Genomic DNA, 21,999 nt, shown 5'->3' with positions numbered 1-21,999 from the left:
AAGGCTCTCCAGGGCAGGTGGAATCTGAGTGGGTGCTTGAGAACAGGCACAGAGGGAAAGAGAATCCAAAGGAGAGTGTCTGTAGTTGAATGAGCAGACAGTAGATCTGAACCTTGTCAGAGAGAGGAATAGGGAACAAATAAGAGGTCCCGGAATGGGGGTTGGGGATTTAGCTCAGTGGTAGAGAGCTTGCCTAGCAAGGCAAGGCCCTGGGTTTGGTCCCCAACTCCAAAAAAAAAAAAAAAAAAGAGGTCCTGGAATGGCTATACTCATCAAACTAGATAAAGACAGTGGGGAGTCCCAAGAGTCGGCTTAACGAGTTTGGATTTATGTTATTATCTGTGAAAGGTCATTGGAGGATTCTGAGCATGGCTCGACGGAGCTCAAGAACTGTCTCAGATTTTCTATTATGTCTCTTTGTTATTTGACATATTATAAGTGACACAAGGAAATTAGCTACACACTCTCTCTCCAGATCCTGAGCTGCTTAGATGGAAGCAAGACAGAAACCTTTGTAAAAGGGTCATGGGGACGGAGGGCCGTCTCATTGTTTAGGAACACTTGCTGCTTTCCGAGGGGCCTGGAGTTGTTTCCAGCACCCACATCAAGTGACTCACAACCTCCTATGACTCCATCTCTGGGAGTCTGACACCTTCTTCTGGTTCTGGGGGCATTTATACTTCTGGATCATGTACACTGTCATATACACACCTGTGAATAAAAATATATCATAAAACCACTTTTTCAAAAGGCCATATACCATTTTTTGTGTCCTTACCATGATGACAGATAAAGAATCATGGCTTACCACTGAATACATCTGTGACATTTGATAAAATAAGAAAGGTGGTCCATTCTAGGAGCCTGGAGATACTGTAAAAGGAAAGAAGGATGCAAAACCCAGAAGGCTAACACACAGAACAGAGACATTTATATAATGCTTGTTAATCCAGGGGTTCAAACAAATGCCCAGCCTGTTTATTTAAAGTAAATGTTTATCGGTTATAAATACTTATTATCAGTCATCAACCGGTTGCTTTGAAAATCACCATTATGAAAGAAGATATCTCAACACTAATACAATTATATGAAGCTTATAAAATTCATAGTCTGTATTGGCTTTGCATTATCATTGTAATCATTTACTGTTTCAAGAAAGTACATTGTGGAAGTCTCTGTAAACACTACAGCCAGGAGAATGTTGGTCTAGTTGAGGCAAAAAGGAAGTTCAGTTCAACATGATTCAGTAGCTGGTGCCGGTTAAAACTTTGATAGCCAGGGGCTTGGTAATATAGTTGTTGTATTTAATCACACCATAGTGTGAAAAAGTTTCCTTGTGATGATTAACTCAATAAAGCTTAAGTCATGGTTACATCAAAAAAAAAAAAAAAAGAAGCTATCTTTTTTGATATGCTGCCAGAGCATTTAAAATATATTGTTTATCCATGAAAGGTCAAATAAATGCAGGTCTATGATGTACATACCTCAAGGCATATACATTCAATCCAGCCCTAGAGAGACTCAAGAGCACTCTGAGTTACCTTTATCACTGTTTCCTAACGAGTCGTCTCTTATGTACTCTAAATAAATAGAGACAGCTCCGGTTGGGATCCAGTGTAATGCCTGTCAGCCATGCAAACCCTTGAAGAGTCTGGAGCCATTATTAATATGAGTGACAGCAGACTTGATCCAATGAGAGACGGTCATGTAGTATGGTGAGCCATAAGGTCTTTTTAAAGGGTTGTCTGAAGTTTCCAAGATGCTCTGGATGAAATGGACAGGGCCCCATCGGTGAGCATTGCATGAGGAGTTTAATAAATGTAAACATCCTTTTAAAATCCCTCCTTGAGTCCTTTGCGAATGTGGACATGGAAACGCATGGGCTATGCAGTTTATTTTCTTGTGGCAGAAATAAAACACCTGACCAAACAACTTAAAAAAGGACAGGTTTACTGTGGCTTATGCTCTGGAGGGATATGGTCCATCATGGATGGAAAGGCACAGTGATAGAGACAGGAAAGGCAGAGTGAGCTCACCCCTTCCCCCTCAGTCAGGAAGCAGAGAGATGGATGCTGGTGCTAGCTCACCCTCCCTCTCCTCGTCCTCCTCTTCCTCCTCCTCTTCCTCCTCCTCTTCCTCCTCCTCCTCTTCCTCTTCCTCCTCCTCTTCCTCCTCCTCCTCCTCCTCCTCCTCCTCCTCTTCTTCACCATCATCATTTAGCTCAGGACTGTAGCCCATGGGCACACTCTGGCTTGGACCCCTAGGTGACTCTAAATGCAGTCAAGTAGACAATGATGATTAACTATCACATAGGATGTCCAACCTATTCCAGTTTGCCAGATGTTCCCAGTTTTAACCTTGAAAGTCCCAGCTCTACCCAATTCTGAAGCACCCTAGTAAGTCACCTTATATGTGTAACAAACAAACAAGCAGAGAGATCCAGAGCAATCGTGAGAACAGAAGGACAACTTCTCTACGTCACACCCAATGGTGAAACTGTGTCATGGACATGCTGAGACTCCCAGTCCCTTCTGATTCCACTCTCCTGCAGTTACAACCATAAGCCCATTTTAAGTCAAAGTGCGTTTCATATACCTAAGCTACTGAACATCACATCATAGCTTAGCTTAGCTTACCTTCAGTGTACTCAGAATTCATATTAACCTATGGTTGAGAAAATCATTTGATACAAAGCCCATTTCACAACAAATATCAACGACATCATGCAACATATGGAGTGCTGCAGGAAAGTGGAGATGATGATGTCACTTAGAGCATCTTAGCATCATAAAGCTAAAACCTCATTTGAGTCAAACCACGCTTAGGTTGAAGAACATATCTATTAGTTATTACTATCCCTAAAATCCTCATCTTCACATAGATATTTAGAACCTTGCTGTTACTCAAAGTGATGGCCAAAGCAGATGTCACATCCAAAGATGAGCAGCTCCCATGTCTAGAAAAATCCTATGCTTTGACTCTTGGCTTGATATATTCAATCCTTTTGTGAAACTCTGGGCCTGGTCCTCCACCACCCATACAACATAGAGAAATGGGCCACTTACAGCTCACACCATGTATTGACTCAGTACATCACCCTTTCTGGTTTCACTGTCAACATTCCAAACGATGCCAGACACTGAGTACTATAACTGCATGTCATAGTGAGAGAGGTGCCGGTGCCACGTGAGGTGACACCAGTTGCACTAGCTTGTACTTAGGAGATTGATAGTTAAAATATTGACCTGATTTTTGTAATTTGAGATGATTAGATTCGGGGAAACTTGTAAGGTATTTTTAAGATAAATAGTATAATTATATACACAGATACACACAAGTACATATATGTATATAGATAGACACATACATACACATACACACACATACACACATAGGTGTATACTCAAAACTGGCAGGGACCTAGACAAAAGTGAATGTTCAGTTGTCTTAGGGGTTCTGAAACCATCACAAGGAGTGCTGCCTGGTTATATACGGGACATTGAGAACATCACTATGCTGCCATTTTGAAAGACTCTGGACGTTCCCAAGTGACCCCATCCAACCTGCATTTAACTTTGACAAAAACACTTTGCTTCTATTTCATGTAGAATAACAGAAGCCACAGGGCATCATTTCAAGAACTCATGATGCCTCAGGCTCGTCTATTTATCAAAAATATTTCTCTCAGGGTTGGGGATTTAGCTCAGTAGTAGAGCGCTTGCCTAGCAAGCACAAGGCCCTGGGTTCGGCCCTCAGGTCCGGAAAAAAACAAAAACAAAAACAAAAATATTTCTCTAATCTGCTGAGAATGAGGTCGGGCTATGTATACAGGCACAGATCCCTCATATATGTTCTACACTCTGAAGTGCTTGGGGTTTTGAAATATATTTCTTCCTAGGGGATTCAGATATTTTCTTGCATGCAATCATATAGACGACAACAAAAATCAGGTTTCCACCTTCACACCCTGCAATTGTTCTCTTAATGATACTGACCTGGGGGCTTGGACTATAGTACAGTTAGGAAGTGTTTAGCAAGCAAGGGTTTGCACAAAACCCTGGATTGGGTCCCCAGCATAATGAAGAACCAGGCATGGAGGCACATGGCTATTATTCTGCCACTTTGGGGCTGGAGGCGAGAGGATCAGAAGTTCAGTGTTATCCTTGGATACATAGTGAATTCAAGGCCAGCCTGGGCTACATGATGATCTGTCTCAGAAGAAGAAAGGAGCAGAGTGGAGAAGAAGGAAGGAAGGGAAGGGAAAGGAGGAAGGGAAAGAGGAGGAAGAGGAGGAAGAGGTGGAGGATGAAGAGGAAGAGGAGGAGGCAGAAGCAACTGATGTTATCAACATGTGGAACCGCCTTGCTTCCCCCATGCACACACTAATGAACAGATGTCAGGCCCTATACTAAAACAAAAAAGCAATCACACCACTCATGTTTCTTCGTGACTTGCCTTTTTCTCTGATCATGAGGCTTTCTCCAGAAAAATACGTAAGAAAAAGAAAACATATCTCATTCTGTATATTATTCTATCATACGTCCCTGTTGAGTCATAATCACTATTATGCTGTGAAAAGCATGATATTTATACTATATTGCATTTGAGCAACAAGTGACGATATAAAGTAAATGTATTTATGGGGTTTAATCATATATATGGATATGGATATATGGATGTTGGTTGGTAAAGAAAATATACAAGCAGACATCCTAGGACAGAGGACGCCTGAGACAAATGAGTTAGCTCTTAGGTGCAGTACTCTGGCACCCTTGTTTTTCTGAAGCATATAGGCTCTCTCTGCACTGAGTCTTGTACACATGGAGCTGACAAGCCACTGTACAGTACAGTGATGGACAGCGTGAACTTTCAGTGGAACACATTCATAGGGCTTCATTCAAAAACCAGTACAGGCCAGACTTCTACAATTTAATCCATCAATTAAGGGTTCAGCATCTGACTGGCACCAAAGGTAAAGAGGCAGGTGAGCTCAGTGGGTTTGGGATAGAGCCTGTCCGGCATAAACACTCTCTGTGACTCTCAGCATGGCTGAGTTCTAACAGATAGGCCAAGTCCTGGAATTTCAATGAATAATTTAATCAGATCTCTAGTTGCAACCTAGTGTTTGCTTTCAGCCGCTGGCACCAGAGTTTTTTCCAAGCAGGCTCCTCCCCTGCAGGAGGTATGGAAGTTTGGCTGACATTCACTGACATTTTGAGAACCTACTAAGGCCAGATTATTATATACAAGAGTGGAGATTTATTCCTCCCCAAGCGGGAGCTATATGAAAACAAGACTTATATGAAATGTGTAAAGATTTACTTTTTAAATAAAAATAACGAAGCTTGTTATCGCTGGCCCAGAACATTGCTATAACACTCTATGAAGTCTTTGTCTCCAGAATTTCTGCTTTTTGGTCTTCTTAAACATCTGTAAGCATCCATCACCTGGAGGCCTTGGTAGAGATGCTCAGTCTATTGGCACACAGTGGGTTTGACAATCTGCCTAGCTAAGAAGCTCCCAGAAACTGATATTGCTAATATGTGGAGATACTCTGAGTAGCAAGGCTGGAGGGCATACAGTCCCTCAGCATAGGACATTACCGGAAGCTCCGGGGGAGAAAGAGAAAGCTGTCACTGGGAGTCACCTGCGGACTGGGCGGGGGTGGGTGGGGTGGGTGGGGGGGGTGTCTATGTGTTCATTTTCCTAAGGGAACTGCCAAGCTGTAGGACATGGTGTTCTAGTTACAACTGCACTCCACTGACAGCGAGACTCATTATGGGGGTTGTACGTTTTCATGATTGTAGCTCATTCTTTTAGGACACAGGCAATCACACTATCAGAGAACTTGGGGTACCCTGGGACAGCTGTTCCCATTACTAATTAATTGCCCTTCAGGGAGGAAACACTGAGGCCAATTTAAAACCATCTTTAAAAGGAATCCTTTGCAGGTGAAAGGGCAGAGAGAGGATTTAACTACAAGTGTGGGGGAGTAAACCCTGACTGACGCTATATACCCTTGAACCTGATCCTGTGGCCTGGTTTCTTGTTAGCCTGTAAACCTCTCGGATGCTGTGATTTTCGAGTGCTGGCTACTCTTTGAACAACTAGAAAGGGTGGCCCTGAATCATGTCACAGACAGAAAGGAGAAGGAACCTTAGAGGATCTGTCTTACAATGTAGCAGAAAGGACTCCCAGTCAGGGCTAATTAGTAAGCTGTAAGGAGAAACGGTGCCTTTTGTTAGAGTCTCCACGTTCAGCAGTGCCATCCATCCGTAGAAGCGTCTGCGCAGACTCCATGGAAGGTCAACGCTATAAATAAAACGCGTAATCACCAAAAACCATGTTCCCTTTCTTTCCTACGGATCCCAGTGGGTGTCTCAGAACTCCCTAGATCATCCTTCCGGAAGCCTCTTCAAACAGTCGGGAGACGAGGCCCGAGTTGGAAGTTCTTTGCTGTTGTTCTTTTATCAAAATATAATTGGGAAGGGCTGACCTTAAACATGGCATCTGGATGCTATGAAATCTGGAAGGCCATCTCAGTATCGTCCGTTCTAAACATAGCCCAACAATAGCAGGCTTCCTTCCTTGGCTGTTTCTTTCAAGTAAAAGGGATTTGGGTTTGTCCTGCTTACAAAGAGCTCAGAGGGCTTTAAGGGTGGGGAACACAGATGGCCGTAATACAGCTTCTCGCACACAAACAAGTGCAATTTCTTTTTCTTTCGTACTACACTTGGTCCTTTTAAACAAGGTGAACACACACACACAGTGATCTGCTTTGATGATAATCATTTGAACTTGGTGGTTTCTGTTAGGGATGCGAATACATTTTCACATCTTCTAACAATCCAGATGGCTCCTGGGAAGGGATTCACTCTGAATGTGTCTACCAGGAGGCTGTCAACTTGACACCAACCTCCACATACCTAGGAAAAGGGAGTCTCAGCTGAGAAGTTACTTCCATCAGATGGGCCTATCTGTGGGGGCATGTCTGTGGGGCATGGGGAATTTTCTTCGTTGTTGATTAATATGGAAGGGCCCAGTCCACTATGGGTGGTGTCATTCCCTAGGCAGGCGGGCCTACATTATGTAAGAGAGATAAGGGAAGGAAGCCAGTAAGTAGCATTTTTCTCTCTTCTCTGCTTCAGTTCCTGCCTCCAGGTTCCTGCACTGGCTTTCCTTAATGATGGGCTATAATTGTAAGCCAAGTAAAACCTCTCCTCCCCCAAGTCAGGTTTAGCCCCTGTCACCGCAATAGGAAAGCAAGCTAGAACAAACACACGTGCCAGAATAATGTTTTACAGAACTTGAGTGATGGAATAGGCTGAAAGTAGCAAGAGCCAAACTTTTAGACACAGGAAGAACCCAGGAGAAGGAGGAACAAGTCCTGTACCTTCCTTATTTTGGAGTCAACCCATGGGTGCTGTTTTGTGTTTGTCTGTCTCTGTCTCTCTCACTCCCTCTCTGTCTCTTTCTGTCTTGTTCTCTTTCCCTCCTCCCCTCTCTGTGCATGCCTTAATGTGCATGAGGAAGTCAGAGGGGATCGTCTGTTATCTTTCCTCAGGTACCTGTTGTCTTCCTGTGTTTTGTTTGTTTGCTCACTTGGTTTTGTTTTTTGTCTTCTAATTTTTTTAAACAGGCTGTCTCACTAGCTTAGACATGTTGAGTAAGCTAGGCTAGCTAGCCAGCGAGCTCCAGATATTGATCTGTGTGAGACTCCACAGCATTGGAATTCCAAGAGCATGCCACCACACCCAGCCCTTTTAAATGTGAATTGTGAGACTTGAACTCCTGTCCTCTGGTTCGCTGGGCAAGCCTTTGCCAATGGAGCTATTTCCCCAGCCCCTTCTAAATTTTTATGATGACTACTTCCAGCTTTTATTCTGAGCCATCAGGTAGAGAACTTACGAGGACTGTTGGTGACACACTCCCTTCTCAATGCTTCACAGACAGCAACTCCAGCAAATGAACCTGTGCAGAGGGCATCGGAGAGTTTGACTAAGGCATTACTCATGTGTCCCTTGTTTCAGAGGCAAGGAAGTGCAAGGCCAGATTGAAGCAACAACTTGTTTAAAGGTTCATTTATCTTGCAGCACAAGCAGGGCCAGCATGTACCCATCAGCAGGCAGGAGCGTGTGTCTCATAACTTCCTGGAGCTTTAAAAAATACTGGTGGGTCTTGGAAAAGTTCCCTACTGACTCCCTTCCGCTTAGGGTGTGTCTTCCTGGGTGATTGTATGTGCTGCATGATTCTTGGTGTAAGTTTATTTATTAATTTTTTTAATGGGAATACAATGACGAGGACATTTCCTGCTTTAGTCTGCCACTTGGAAAAGGTTCTTCTTTGGCCTAGGCAGCAACAAAAAGCAGACTCCTGGTCAATTACAGTTCAGTCCGATTTTTTTCAAGGTAAAATAGCGAAATGAAACCAGTTCTCCTTGAGCTAATTCCTGGCTCTGCCTCAGTGTCTAGAAATGAAAGGTTGTTTTATAAAAGCCCCCTTCTAAAGCAGAAGATGTGATAGCTAAAAACAAGTCCTCTGGTTTCTGTGTTGTTGTTGTTGTTGTTGTTGTTGTTGTTGTTGTTGTTGTTGTTATGCTGAGGACCGAGCCAAGGGCCTTAGGTGCTGGGGAAATGCTGTGCTCTTGAGCTACAGTCCTCAACCTTCCCCCGGTGGGGCACGAGTGCATGCGTTCCTGTGTGTGTGTGTGTGTGTGTGTGTGTGTGTGTGTGCATGTGAGTAGGCTGACATCAGTGTTGGGTAGCTCTCACTTCATTTATCGAGGCAGGCTCCGTAACCGAATCTGGAGTTCATGCATTCCGGCGAGTCTAGCCAGCTAGCTTGTCCCAGGGAGCCCCTGTCTCTGCTTCTTGAGTGCTGGAGTAACTCATAGGTAGTTAGCGTATGTACGAGGCTTCTATGTGGGCTCTGGGTGACCTGAATGCTAGTCCTCATTTTAGTGTCTAAAGCAGTTTATCCACCGAGCCATCCCCTCAGACCCTACCTTATACCCCTATCCCTGTCTGGGCATTTGTTTTGAAGGTTTTCTTTGAGAGCCTCACTGTTCAGTTCAGGTTGGATTTAACCTTCTGGGAGGCTGGGATTACAGGAGTGCGTGGCCGTGCACACTTCTGCAACCCAGTTCTTTACAGTAAGGTCTGTGGGATCTTAGATGGAATCAGCTGGAGTGGCTCACAAGATGGGGACACTTGCCTGGTAGAAACATTTCTCTATTGTACGGTGTCAGAGAATGACCTTCTCCAGACATGGGGCACTTACCATGCCAGTTGGAGACTGAGAGGAGAAAAGGGGAATGTATTATCAAGGTAAGGACCTATGGACACTAATGTGTTGGAGACCTTCTCTCTGTCACCATTGTTCCCGTGATGCATCCATCTGTTATTTCCTTAAGTTTTCTCACCTGTGATGGTGAAGACGTCTGTGCAGGGCAGGGTGGAGGCAGAAAGGAGGTGACTTGGCTCTGAAACTTCTTTCCTGTCCTCCTGAGACTCAGAATCTGTAGTAGAATCCAGTTTTCTTGTCTTTCATTCACCTGAAAAAAGTCACATTCTTCCAGTATCTTTAGCATTTTATTAGTTCAGAAGAGTAAAATGACAGATAAGCAAAGATTCATGGGAAACCTTTCAGTATGACTTACGAAAGATTTTTATAAGAACTGGAGAAACTCAAGTCAGCGTGGCCACAATATTCAATGCCAAGCCCTTCGTTTGTTGGTGGTAATTTTATGGTTATCCCTCTGTGAAAATACGGCTGCTTGATGGTCATCCTGGAGACTAACAGAGAACTGTGACGGGACCCAGATTTCCAGCTGCTAGGCACAGCTCTCTTCTGGTCAGTTTATCCATAGGCCTGTATACTCAGTGGCATTTTCTTCAGCAAGGACTTAAAATTTGGCTTCCTCTAATATGAAAGGTTCCCACAAAGTCCTGTTGTTGGTGCTATTGACTATCCAGAATACTAAGAGCCTTCAATGACACGCATCAAACTAGGACTTGGACCAGGGGGGATCCGGATAGCCTGGTGTGTGTTGACACCGAGGACCAGTTTGCTAACACACCCTGGTTGTACCATGATGGACAAGACATGCCATTTTCTTGAGGAACTGGAACATAGTGCAGACAAGAGGTAAGGTTGAGCACAGTGAGCTGATGATGGAGCAGGGCTTGAGTGGGAACATGGAAGAGCACTAAGGGAGGTTTGTGGATAGTCAGGTCCTGGGTATGGACCTTGAAGAGTAAGCTACCCCTAAATAGTGGCAGGAAAGGTTGACATTGGGAAGAAGCGACAACGTGAACACAGGCCTCAAACTTCATCCTACAGTGTATGAATGTCAAGAACCATAAGCAGGTGATCATGTGAGAACCAGAGAATTCTCTAGTGCTCTCTCTTCCTCTAGTCTGAGGACCCTACTCCAGATGCAAGCCAAGCCACAGAGAATTGACTGCCACCTCTGTGCCTTATGTCTGATGGAGTTCCTCTTCATATCATCATGGGCCTCTAACTCCTTTTAATACCCTTGGCCAACCCGTCTTTATTCTTCCCCTGTGCCCACTCTCAGTACCAACTCAAGAGCATTCTCAGTTATGTATAAACTGTGGGTGGGAGATAACATTTGTTCTTCATGGGTTACTGTAACTCACTGCATGCAAGATGAGCCCAAATAAACTCCTGCTTCTCTAAGTGGCCTTGGTCATGGCGTTTCATCAGAACCACAGAAAAGTAACTAGACAGGGAACAAAGAAGAACAGCACAGAAGTGGAGTAGGAGGCAGGAGAGAGCAAAACTCAAAGGAGCAGCCACGTGAGAAAGCAGGAAGCAAGAAGAATCAGAAGCAATGTCTAAGCACTGTGGCGCCTGGTCCAACTGGTCACCCATGTTACTTGGATCCTAGCTCCAGTAGTTACTTTTATTCCTTTGCTCATTGGCTTTTTCAGTGATATCCCTGTATGGTTTTGCTGAACATCTCCCAGAGAACAGAAGTTGTCTGTCCCTGGCAAGCTCAGAAACTCTGCCAGCAAAAACTCATGGCTATAGCCAGGCAAATTAAATCAAGTGTCCAAGAGAGGACTTCAAGCAGGGCATTTTTAATTAGAGTGGAAATTTCAAAGGCTGCTAGCATACTTTGTTGACATGTTCTTAAATACTGATTTTGCCCAGATTTTCTCCAGAAAATGCCAGACATAGGGAATCTTTGGTAAATCTCATGACTCTGATTTGATCTCAATGACACGAGCTTTTAATGTGTTATGTTTGTGAACTTGGGACTGTGATGTACTTAGATAAACTCAACTAAGAGGGAGGATGACAGATTCTGTGGTTTCTCTAAAGTCTGTGAAGACTGTTAAGATTCAATATTCAAAGCCAACATTAGGAGCAAGTAGAGCCAACAGGAGGATGGCCATAACCAAAGGACCTCAGCTATCCCAGGAGCTCGAAGGCCAAACTTAGCAGAAGAAACCGTTGCATGTCAAGAGGCCTTTATTTGGTATGCAAATTCTGGGAATTAGAGATTCAGTCCATGCTTATAAAGGAAGTAGATTCATGATCAAATCCAGAATTAATTTCAGTAGCATTTTGCAACAGCAAAATAAAACATATGTCAAGAGAGGATAGTGAAACCTCTGACAATGCTCTAATTCCGAGGAAAGCAAGCTCTCTGTTAGGACCCTTATGGTCACAGGAAGCTCAAGTGAGGAGACTTCTTCAAATTAAGCCCACACAGAAAGCAGGTCTAGCTACTTGGACATGTAGATTTTTTTTTATCACTTTTTTTGGTTCCTGTGCTTTGGTGTTTTTCTGAGGTGATCCAAGCACTGAGACATATAATCAGGTTTAATGAACAGCATGGAGGACCCTCAAATATTTATGACAGAAGTTCCCGGATGTTGAGAAAACGTAAGACTTCTACTGGATTTCACTGATAAATAGCCAAGAGTCTGACTCTACTTGACTCTTCAACTCCTCCCATGTATCTTCCTGGGTTCCAGGCTCTTCCCATGTTTGGCTTCTGGACTCCTTTTAAAAGTGTTTAGTTGCAGCCTTTTTCTCTGGACAGCAACATGACGGCTCCAGAGAGAACAGACATGTACCTGCTTGTAAATTTACCTGGCATGAGCCCCTTTCCCCGGCCTCCCTCTATGGGAAACATGATGAGAGTGGGCTACTTGGGGACATTTTTCCCTGGCCAGTGAACCCTGGCTATGGTTCCTCCTGTGTTTGCCCTCTGGACTGAAAGTTTCCCTCCACCCACAAACTCATGGGCACTCATCACTTTGTTTAGCTTTGTACTGTGACACAGAGGCCTGCTGACTCTTGAGTAGGGACTTGAATTCCACAAACAAAGACATCTAAGGAGCTCTTCTAAGTGCTCATAATAATGGCGGCTCTATAAAGTGAATTCCATGTATTCCAATTGTATAATTATTTAGTCACATTACAAACCTGCAGAAATCAGATATTTCTGTTCCCAAGTTGAACATAAAGAAGAGGAAGAGGAGAAAGAGGATAAAAAGGAGTAGGAAGAGGAAAAAGAGGAGGAAGAAGAGGAGGAAGAGGATGAGGAGGAGGAAGAGGAGGAAAAGAAAAAAGAGATGAGGTGGAGGAAGGAGAAGATTTGAAGTTAAACTTGATTGAGTCTGCAGTCTATTTCCCAATAGGTCCCAGCCTTAGGCTTCAGGTAGAGATTACTGTAGGCAACAGTATTCAGCCTAGTAAACCACATATGTGCCTTTTCCCAGAAGAATCCCTTTTGGATCAAAGTCCTCACACTTAAAGGGCAGAACCCCATCTGGTTCTTCCTTGGAGATGCTTTGAGTCGTTACCATAAACTTGCCACACTGAACCCATTTCTTAAAGGGCTTGTCGGGACCACCGTGCTGGTGAGAGCAGAGAAAATGGACAAAGGATTGCCTGTGTGAGAGCGAGCCAGCAGATTCCCCGCCATTTTTTATGGGCTCTTGGCAGCTCTTAATTTTCCTATTGCCATGGTAAAACACCTTTTAAAACAGCTTTAAAAAGGAAGAACTTATTGGACTCACACTTTGAAGGGACACAGTCCATCATGGTTGAGAGGCAGGTGACCATACTGGAACTCTCCAATTTCTCACATCTTGGTAGACAGGAAACAGGAAAGACACAGGCAATGGGGCTAGTCTATAAAACCTGAAGTTTGCCCTCCAGTGACTCACTTTTCTCCCACAAAGCTTCCCCTCCTAAAGGTTCCACAGCCTTCCCAAACAGCGCCACCAGTTGCGGAACAAGTGTGCAAACACATAAGCCTATGGGGAACATTCCAGATACAAAATGCATGAGCAGCTTTTGTTTATTAGGTTTAGATCCTGATTTAAGACACAGACAGCACATGTTGAAATCACAAGGACCTATGAAAGACAGTACTCCCAGCACTCTCTGCACTCTGGTATGACTGACACCTAAGGATGGGAGGGGATGCCTGTGCCCAACTCAAGGTCACCATCTCACTGCATAGGTCCCATGACCCTGGAAGGAAAGGACCTGGCTGAGCCCAAGTGTGGACTCTGGGAAAGGCATTTAGAACACCAAAACTTGAACCAGACCACTGGCTCATCCTGGCCTTACCAAGATAGGAACCTTGGACAGTTTTATGTATGACTTCTCCGTGCTTCTGTTTTCAATCTGTTAGGGATAGTAAAATACCATTTCATAGGTTTCTAATGGGAAGTAAATAAATTGGTTGGTAATAGATGTAAATCACTTAGACTATGCCTGATAATACCAACCATCATTACTGTTATTAACATGACAGCTATTGTGTGACATTCTTGCCAGTCAAGAATGCCTTTCTTAAAAACTTGATAGAGGGGGATGGCAAGGTAGCTCACTTGGTCAAACTGCCTGCCACCAAGTCGGACAGCCTGAGTTTGGTCTTCAGGATCCAGAGAGTGGAAGGAGAGACTCAATTCCCTGTCAGTTTCCTTCTGACCTCCACACAGCCCCATCACATGCCCACCTACACAGAAACACTCACAAAATTAATGAGCTCATTAACTAATTGGAAAATAAATAAATAAAAATTACTGGGACAGGGTCTCAGCATGTGTAGGCTGGCCATGAACTTCCAAGGAAGCCCAGGCTGGCCTTGAACTCTCTATCCTCCTGTAGCCATGCTTCCTTTGAGCTGCTCCTGCCATATCAGGCCAGCCCTCATGGCCATGTGCTCATGATCCATGCTACCCCACAACTTCTTCCTTCTTCTGTCCCATTCTCTCCTCCTGGTCCCTGTCTGAGACCCCAAAGCCCAGGATCCTTTGCTCTGCCCCCTCTCTTTTGCCCAGCCCAAACTATAGGCATGCTCACTGACCAATCAGGGATAACTTGGAGACAAGATTTATGGAGCATCATTTGATGGACATGAGGATCTCCTTGTAAGGGCAACCAGATCTTGGAGGGTCAGTGTTTAGCATTTAAATACGTAGCAGCACCCGACCAAACCCCTATATCTGAGAAGATAAACTCATTTGCACCGGACTGTGATGAAGAGTGTAGCCATCTCTCTGAATGTGCTGTGGAGACCTTTAGAGCTGTGGTGATCCCTCCTGGTGGAGACCCTGGCTGTCTTGGGTCCTGAAAATGAGTCTGTTTCCAGCAAGAGAGAAAGTAGAACCTGAATAGTGATGGTGGCTGTCTGAGTAGTTCAGAAGAAGGCAAAAGAAGCGTAGTTTCATAGCATTGACTCCCAACCACAGTTCAACTGCAGTCAAGAGCTGCCATTTTCTGTGCACCTCTGCTGGGTTTTGTATCTTTGCCAAGCTAGAAATCAGCCAGATATAGTTGATCATGCTCTAATCATTAAGGGATGCACCCATGCCTACCCTTTGGGCATCACGGCTAAGCAGACCTCGGGGAAATAAAAGGAGGGCTGTTCTTTGGAAGCGCACTTTCTCCTCTCTGAAAAGAAAAATCCTGAGCTGGGGAGGCGGTTCACTGGTAAGTGCTTGTAATACAAGTGTGAGGACTGAAGTTCTGATCCTCAGAAGATAGAAACTGCTGGGCGGTGGGTGGGAATAGTGACTCACCTGCTATTCCAGCTCTGGAAGGCCAAGACAACGGGTTGCTGGAAAAAATGTGTAGCCATATTGGTGGGTTCCCAACAGACATCAACCTTGGGTCTCCACATGCATGTACATGTATGTACCCCAGACATGCAAAGCATGCAATACACACACACACACACACACACACACACACACACACACACACACACACACACACACCCCTTTAGGGCAGTTTTTCCCAGTGCTCCAACACACCACTAATCATCAATATGTGTTTCTTGATAAAACAGATGTTTTTACCAATAAGTGATATATTGATACCAACAGCTATCAATATACTAAGTGCCATACTGGTTAACGTGCTGCCTTTGACCATTACCTTGGCCACTGGAGGTGGAATCACAGCCCAAGGTTCTGTCCCGAGACATCTTTGTGGAGCATGTGTGACCAGAGTCCCAGAGTCCTTGCTGCTCATCATGTATAGATCTAGAAACAGAATCTTTAAGTCCTGCTTTATTATTTAGAGAGCCAGTAGTTTCAAAGGACCTGGAGGTTCTGTGGTTTCAGATAGTATGGCCCTAGGACATCTCATGTTGGAAACTCCAGTTCAGCCTTTATGAAGACCACACAAGGTACAAGGCATTGTTCTGCCTGAATGTCAGGGAAGGATGCAATGGGTCTCTGAAGTTAGCTGGGATGTGGCTACCAGCCCAGAGTTTGTTCTTTATGGTCCATGTTCCGTTCTGTGTGTCTGTGCCCCGAGACTCAGCCTACTGCCCTTCTTTCTGTCCCAGGCTGGCATCGATGGAGAGAGCATTGGCAACTGTCCTTTCTCTCAGCGTCTCTTCATGATCCTCTGGCTGAAAGGAGTCGTGTTCAACGTCACCACTGTTGATCTGAAAAGGTAAAGAACCCTGTGTCCATGGGGGGACATGTAGCACAAGGAAGAGTCAAATAAAATCAGAGGAATCCAGTGCTATCCTGTGGAAACCTCTGATGGATTCTATCTCATTGTCCAGAACTGTTCCCAGGGCCCAACCCAGCTCACAAAGGAGGCTGAAAAAAATAAACCAGAACCTCCCTCACCACTGTGCTTCACTACCCTGGTTGGCATGGCTTGATTAGCAAGAAGGAAAGAGAAGGCAAGGCGTGCAACAAGTGTCTGCCTCAGAGATGGGCACAGGCATATAAGAACGTGACGTTTCTCACAGTAGCACAGACAGTAGGTTTGTGGGATCCCCGCGGGGCTTCAGAATTGACAGGGAGTTAGAATCCCGACCTTTTCTGAGGATTTGTCTTGGCTTTCAGAACCCCCAGAGTGAGAGTTCTGGACCAGAGGACTGCATGTACAGGTCCTGAGAGGGAGGAAATAGCTTGATTATGTCTATTCATTTGAGCTCGTGGGTACAATTTTATTCAGATTCTTCTATTGTGCTAAGAACAATTTGGAGCCCCTTGCATGCTATTCAAGTGCTCTGTCACCAAGCTGTAGTCTGGGTCCTCTGATTGGGAGTAGAAGCGTAGCAGGTGTCCTACTCTGGGGCTAACAGTGCTCAGCAAAGTGTTACCACATCCCCCAGCCCACAGTGGTGAAGCTTCCAAAGAAGCCTGGCTCTATTCAGTTCTCCTAAGGCTTCTCCCTGCGTCCTTTCTGCCCAGCAGCTCTTGGAAAGAGGCTTCTTAGCTGCCTCCAGGCTCAGCCCAATCTCTTGGTAAGGCCTCTGTAACCCCTCACTCTCCAGAGTGGCCTCCCTTTGAACTCACCTAGCTATTGTCAGTTTCCTTAGGCATAGTCATTGATGTGTTTATAAGAAGATAAAGAGAGCATATGTCCCGGGTTTCAGCACCAATGTTGTGTTTCTAAAAAGATAAAGAGTGTTGTGTGTGTGTGTGTGTGTGTGTGTGTGTGTGTGTGTGTTCTATGGAGGTCCAAGGAAAGGAGGTACCTCAGTGGGCCCATGCTGAGGCGTCCCTTCCCCATGAGGGGCCAACCACGTGACTAAGATATAGTGTAGAATAGAGTTTATTCAGGGTGTGGGGAGGGGAATTAAGAGGGTAGTAGAGCAGAGAGAGAGAGAGAAGTAGAGAAAGAGTAGAGAAGCAGAGGAGTAGAGGCGGGCCATGAACACATGGAGAGAAGGGGGGAGGGGAATGGGGTGAGAAGGTACAAAGTGGGGAAGAGGGGAAGAAGGGAAGAGGGAGTAAGAGGGAGAAAGAGAGAAGAGCAAGAGAGAGCAAGGGAAGCAAGAGAGTGAGGAGGGGGCAAGCAGTCCCTTTTTTACTGTCAGACATACCTGGCTGTTGCTAGGTAACTGTGGGGTGGGGCATACCTGTCTGTTGCCAGGTAACTGTGGGGGTGGAGCTTAGACAGAATGCTAACAGTCATCCTTTAGCATTTTACTTAGTTAGAACATTTACAGCCCCAGTGCTTTGGAACTGCTGATGACTTTCCCCTGCAAAGTCCTGCAATATGTACTTCATAAGGGAACTCGCAGCACTGTATATTATACAAGGAAGCTGAGACAGACCCACCAAGGTCCCTTACCAGCTGGAACTGGAGGGGCTGCTGCTAAGATCCTAGTGTCTGCCATCCGTCTTAGTGCAATAAGGGAACATGCATCTGCCGTGCCCCCAGTGTCTGTAACAGGTAAAAAGAGCAGGATTTCAGAGCTGGGCAAGGAAGGAGCTTCCTTCTCCAGACACCAGAGTCTTTAGGTTTCTTGCCTATAGACTCTCACTAGAGTTCCCAGCTGGAGCTCAGGCAGGGGAAGGGAGTCCCTCGGGCATCTTCTGGATGCTTCTGTTTCTCTCTCACACATTACCAGACCCAGTCCTGCTGACACCCCTCTAAGGCTGGCTTGGTGAGTAGCATCACCCCAGTTTACAGCACTGTCAACACTCACATCAACACTAATTCCTAAGGAAATTGATCTCCTATTCGGGCGGGCACCGCCATTGATTGGCTGAGAGACTTGGAACGTTTCTGAGCCTCAGTGTCTCCATCTGCCCGACGCTGTTAGGGGTTAAAGGTGGGCCATGGATAGCATTCTACTTGGCTTGCTGCATGGACTTGAAACCCAGCACCCCTCGTGGGGTTATCAATCCAGGGAGCTAAAGAAAGGATGAGGCACACGGAATAATTCACAAATCAAATCTGGAGATAAGGAATTCTGTAATTTCAATCCCAAGTGCTGGGTTGGGGGTTGACACAGAGAGGGAGGGGTGACACTGGCCAGCGTGCCTCTGACAATGCTCAGCTAAGATTCAGGCATGTCCCCAAGGTGCCAGAACCCAGCAACCAAAGGACCCTCAGTACCCAAGAAACGGAACCACGCCACCGCCCTGTGAACAGACCAACAGGCCGCTGTATCTTTAAGCCACAGTAACTGCTCCAAAATAAGATCAGTGAGGACTTCCTTCCTGGCCAGTGTCAGTCGCAAAACAGGAGGAGCTGGCAAAGAATGTCCTCTCTTTATGTGAAGGGAGGGACACGCACAGAGTCAACAAAGGCACTAAGTTAAGTTAGATTTTAAAAATACTTGAAGTCTCGGTTGTCTGAGTGCCCAAGTGTCACAGAATGAGGCTGGAGAGTTGCCTGTTGGGAGTGACTTGGGAGCACCACCGTCATTGAAATTCTTCTCGTCCCCTCCCTAACTGATTAGACCAGGAATGTGTCTCCTCACAGAAGCCTCTGCCCTTCTTGTTGACATTTTACAGTTTCCCAATCTCATATATTTTTTTTGCTCTAATGGCCACAAAGAATGTTGCAAACTCAGAGAATGGAACCACCCATGGCTGCCCCAGACTCCTGCTATGAGCCCTTCCCTCCTCCTCTGTACAAGCCCTTGAGTCTCCACTTCCTGTGGCCAAGGCCCCTTCCCCTCCCTCGTTGATCCTTGCTCTCTAATTTGACCACTTGGCAGGAGAAATTTCACAAGCACACAACATCATTGTCACTAACAGACCTATGGCCTTCTTGGTGCTGTCCCAGAAGTAGCTCCCTGGTGGCAGTCAATACACTGCTTATCCAACACCAACAGGGACCACATCAGGCACTGCTGAGGGCTGAGAAAGTTCGAATCATTCATTCATTGAATGAGTGCTCCATACTGCTGCACTCTTCCCTGACATCGTTCCCTGCCTCTCTGCATCCTGGGGACCTCAGCATCCCCCTGTCCCCGATGTGTGTAATGTCCTCCGTGTGTGCGGCAAGATGAGGTTCCTGACACTGGGTTATCCTAGATTTAAGAATGACTGCGGATAACATACCAAGAGACCCTCTTTCTTCTGCATGTTTTGGTATGGGGTTGGGGATGAGCCCAGGGCTTCACGCATCCTAGACAAGTGCTTGCTATACCCCTAGCTCTCTCTTTGCACTTTCCCCTTTGTTCTAGATTTTAATAACTTCCCCAGACTAAACCTGAGTTCACTCTGGAGTCCAGGCTGGCCTTGAACTTGAGATCTCCCTGCCTCAGCTCACCTGTCTAGTTGGGACAAGTGGCCTGTGCTTTCTCTTCAGAAGGGCTGTGTACCCTTCATACGTATCAGGAAAACCTGTGACAAACAGAAACTGCTTTCCTAAGCCCGTGCTGCACTTACTCAAGCCCTGCTGGATACTGAAGTTGTGAGTCCTTGGAGTTGGACCATTTATAATGAGAACTATCCCTTAAATGCCCTCAAAACTTGGTTGTAAAGAATTCCATTTCTGACTTAGGAGATCTTCAATTTACATATATTGAATGTAATTTTAAATAATCCTTCACAAAACAACCAATTTCTAGTAAAATTAAAATCATAATAGTTATATTTTTTTAAAAAAAATTGTGCTCAAACTAATATTAAGATCAGTAAAAGGTGAAGTATGGTGGATTATTAACTGGTTACCAGTACGAGAGCTGCCTAGTCGTGGAAAGCTGCCATTCAGTGGAAAGCACAAACTTTCATAATTGGGTTGGAGTTTTTAATCACTATCAGACCAACTTCTGGTTTCTAATTTCACAGCTAAAGTCACTCCTTTTTTAATTAAAGTTTTTATTATACACGTATGGCTGTTTTGCCTGCATATGTGTCTGGGCACCATGTGTGTGCAGTACCCGAAGAGGCCAGGAGAGGGCATCAGTCCTCCAGGAACTGGAATTATAGGCAGTTCTGAGCTGTTGGCTGCCACGTGCGGTTTTTGGAAACTGTAGGTTTTTGGGAACTCTTTGTCTCACTGTTTAATTTTTGAGACAGTGTTTCTGTCTGTAGCCCAAGCTGGTGTCACAATGATAGCAATCCCCCTGCTCCCGACTTCCAAGTGCTGGGATAAGAGGAGTGGATGGGCTACCAAACCCAGCTCATAATTCTTGATGCAGAGTCCTTGCCAACAGTCTACCTAATGTTTCCTGATCTGTAATACTGTACTTGGGCCTCTTGGACCTAACCCCATAACTTTTCTCCAGGGCCCATGGTTAAACGGAGCAACAATACTCCTTGAACACACTGACTTCATTTAACAGTTCTGTTTTCAACTACTGTTTCCCTTTCTCATGGATCCTCTATGCTAGGGGCCGTTTAGAAACACACTGTGTGCATGTGTGTGTGCCCGTGTGTGTGTGCCCATGTGTGTGTATGTGTGCCTGTGTGCCTGTGTGTGTGTGTGTGTGTGTGTGTGTGTGTGTGTGTGTGTGTGTGTATGAACCTGAACAAGTCCCCAACACATGTATTTTTATATTCAAATATATTTCTCAGGGTAAAACTAGGATCCAATTTGCCAATTATTATTATTATTATTTTTTTTTTTTGGTCTGTGGAAGCCATAAGGGGTATGAGATCCCCTGGAGCTGGAACTACAGCAGTTGTGTTCCTCCTGATGTGAGTGTTAGGAACAGAACTCGGGTGCTCTGGAAAACTAGGATGTGTTCTTAGCTGCTGAACCATTTCTTCATCTCCACTATGCTAATTTGTGTGTTTTGTTGGAACAGTTATCGAGGGAGCATTTGGAAGCACAACCCCGTGCAGCTAAAGCCGCGAGCTAATTTAGATAGTCACCATGATCCTCTCCAGACTTTTCTGTTGTGTTCAGCTTCATCTTGTGAGGTCCCTTGCCATTTTCTTCCCCTGAATGAGATCACAGGGCCTCAGAGTTCTATCCAGTTTCTACTGTCTTACACCTCATACCACAAATCTGGTTATGCTACGGGCATGCTCATTAACCCCAGACCAGAGTTAAAGTCATAGGCTTCTCCGAACAGTCCTGGTTCACAGCGTCACTGGACTCTCACTCTCTCCACAGAAAGCCAGCCGATCTACACAACCTGGCTCCTGGCACGCACCCGCCCTTCCTGACCTTCAATGGGGACGTGAAGACTGATGTCAACAAGATTGAAGAGTTCCTGGAGGAGACCTTAACCCCTGAGAAGTAATGAGCTGATCAGTCGCAGGGCTACAGACAGGGAGAGAGTGAGCTGTGTGTGGGAAGGAAAGTTTCCAACGGGGCTGCTGCAGGCTGAGGCAGGGATCTATATTTTTAGCAAAGTGCCCCCAATATAAAAGTGGGCGCACTAAGGCCAGTCAGTTCTTTCCTACATAGAGAGACTTTAGGGGTCATGGGAAGATCTCGATATCGCTCTCTCTCTCTCTCTCTCTCTCTCTCTCTCTCTCTCTCTCTCTCTCTCTCTCCCTCCCTCTCCCTCTCCCTCTCTCTCTCTCCCCCCCCTCTCTCTCTCTCTCTCTCTCTCTCTCTCTCCCTCTCTCTCTCTCTCTCTCTCTCTCTCTCTCTCTCTCTCTCTCTCTCTCTCTCTCTCCCTCCCTCCCTCCCTCCCTCCCTCCCTCCCTCCACACCACCACCAGCCTTGTTCCCCTGACTCTTAATTCACCACACCTAGAAAAACTTGAGATGGTTCAAACTTCTTCATCTTCAGGGGAGGGATAAAAGGCTGATGTAATATTGACAAACCAGTAAAGG

General features: G+C 45.4%; 1 protein-coding gene across 1 annotated transcript in view; it reads left to right on the top strand.

Annotated features, from left to right (window-relative positions):
• Positions 1–21,999, top strand: part of Clic5 (chloride intracellular channel 5) — a 95,248-nt gene that overhangs the window by 33,588 nt on the left and 39,661 nt on the right. Inside the window, exons 2-3 of the mRNA XM_032900682.1 lie at positions 15,848–15,957; positions 21,328–21,453. Of these exons, the coding sequence (XP_032756573.1) occupies positions 15,848–15,957; positions 21,328–21,453 (236 nt within the window). The remainder of the gene's footprint in view (positions 1–15,847; positions 15,958–21,327; positions 21,454–21,999) is intronic.

This window comes from Rattus rattus, chromosome 4, assembly GCF_011064425.1.
Source record: "Rattus rattus isolate New Zealand chromosome 4, Rrattus_CSIRO_v1, whole genome shotgun sequence".
Classification (NCBI taxonomy): Eukaryota; Metazoa; Chordata; class Mammalia; order Rodentia; family Muridae; genus Rattus; species Rattus rattus.
The sequence above is the reverse complement of the archived record's forward strand: the minus strand, read 5'-3'. Positions and strand labels throughout refer to the sequence as shown.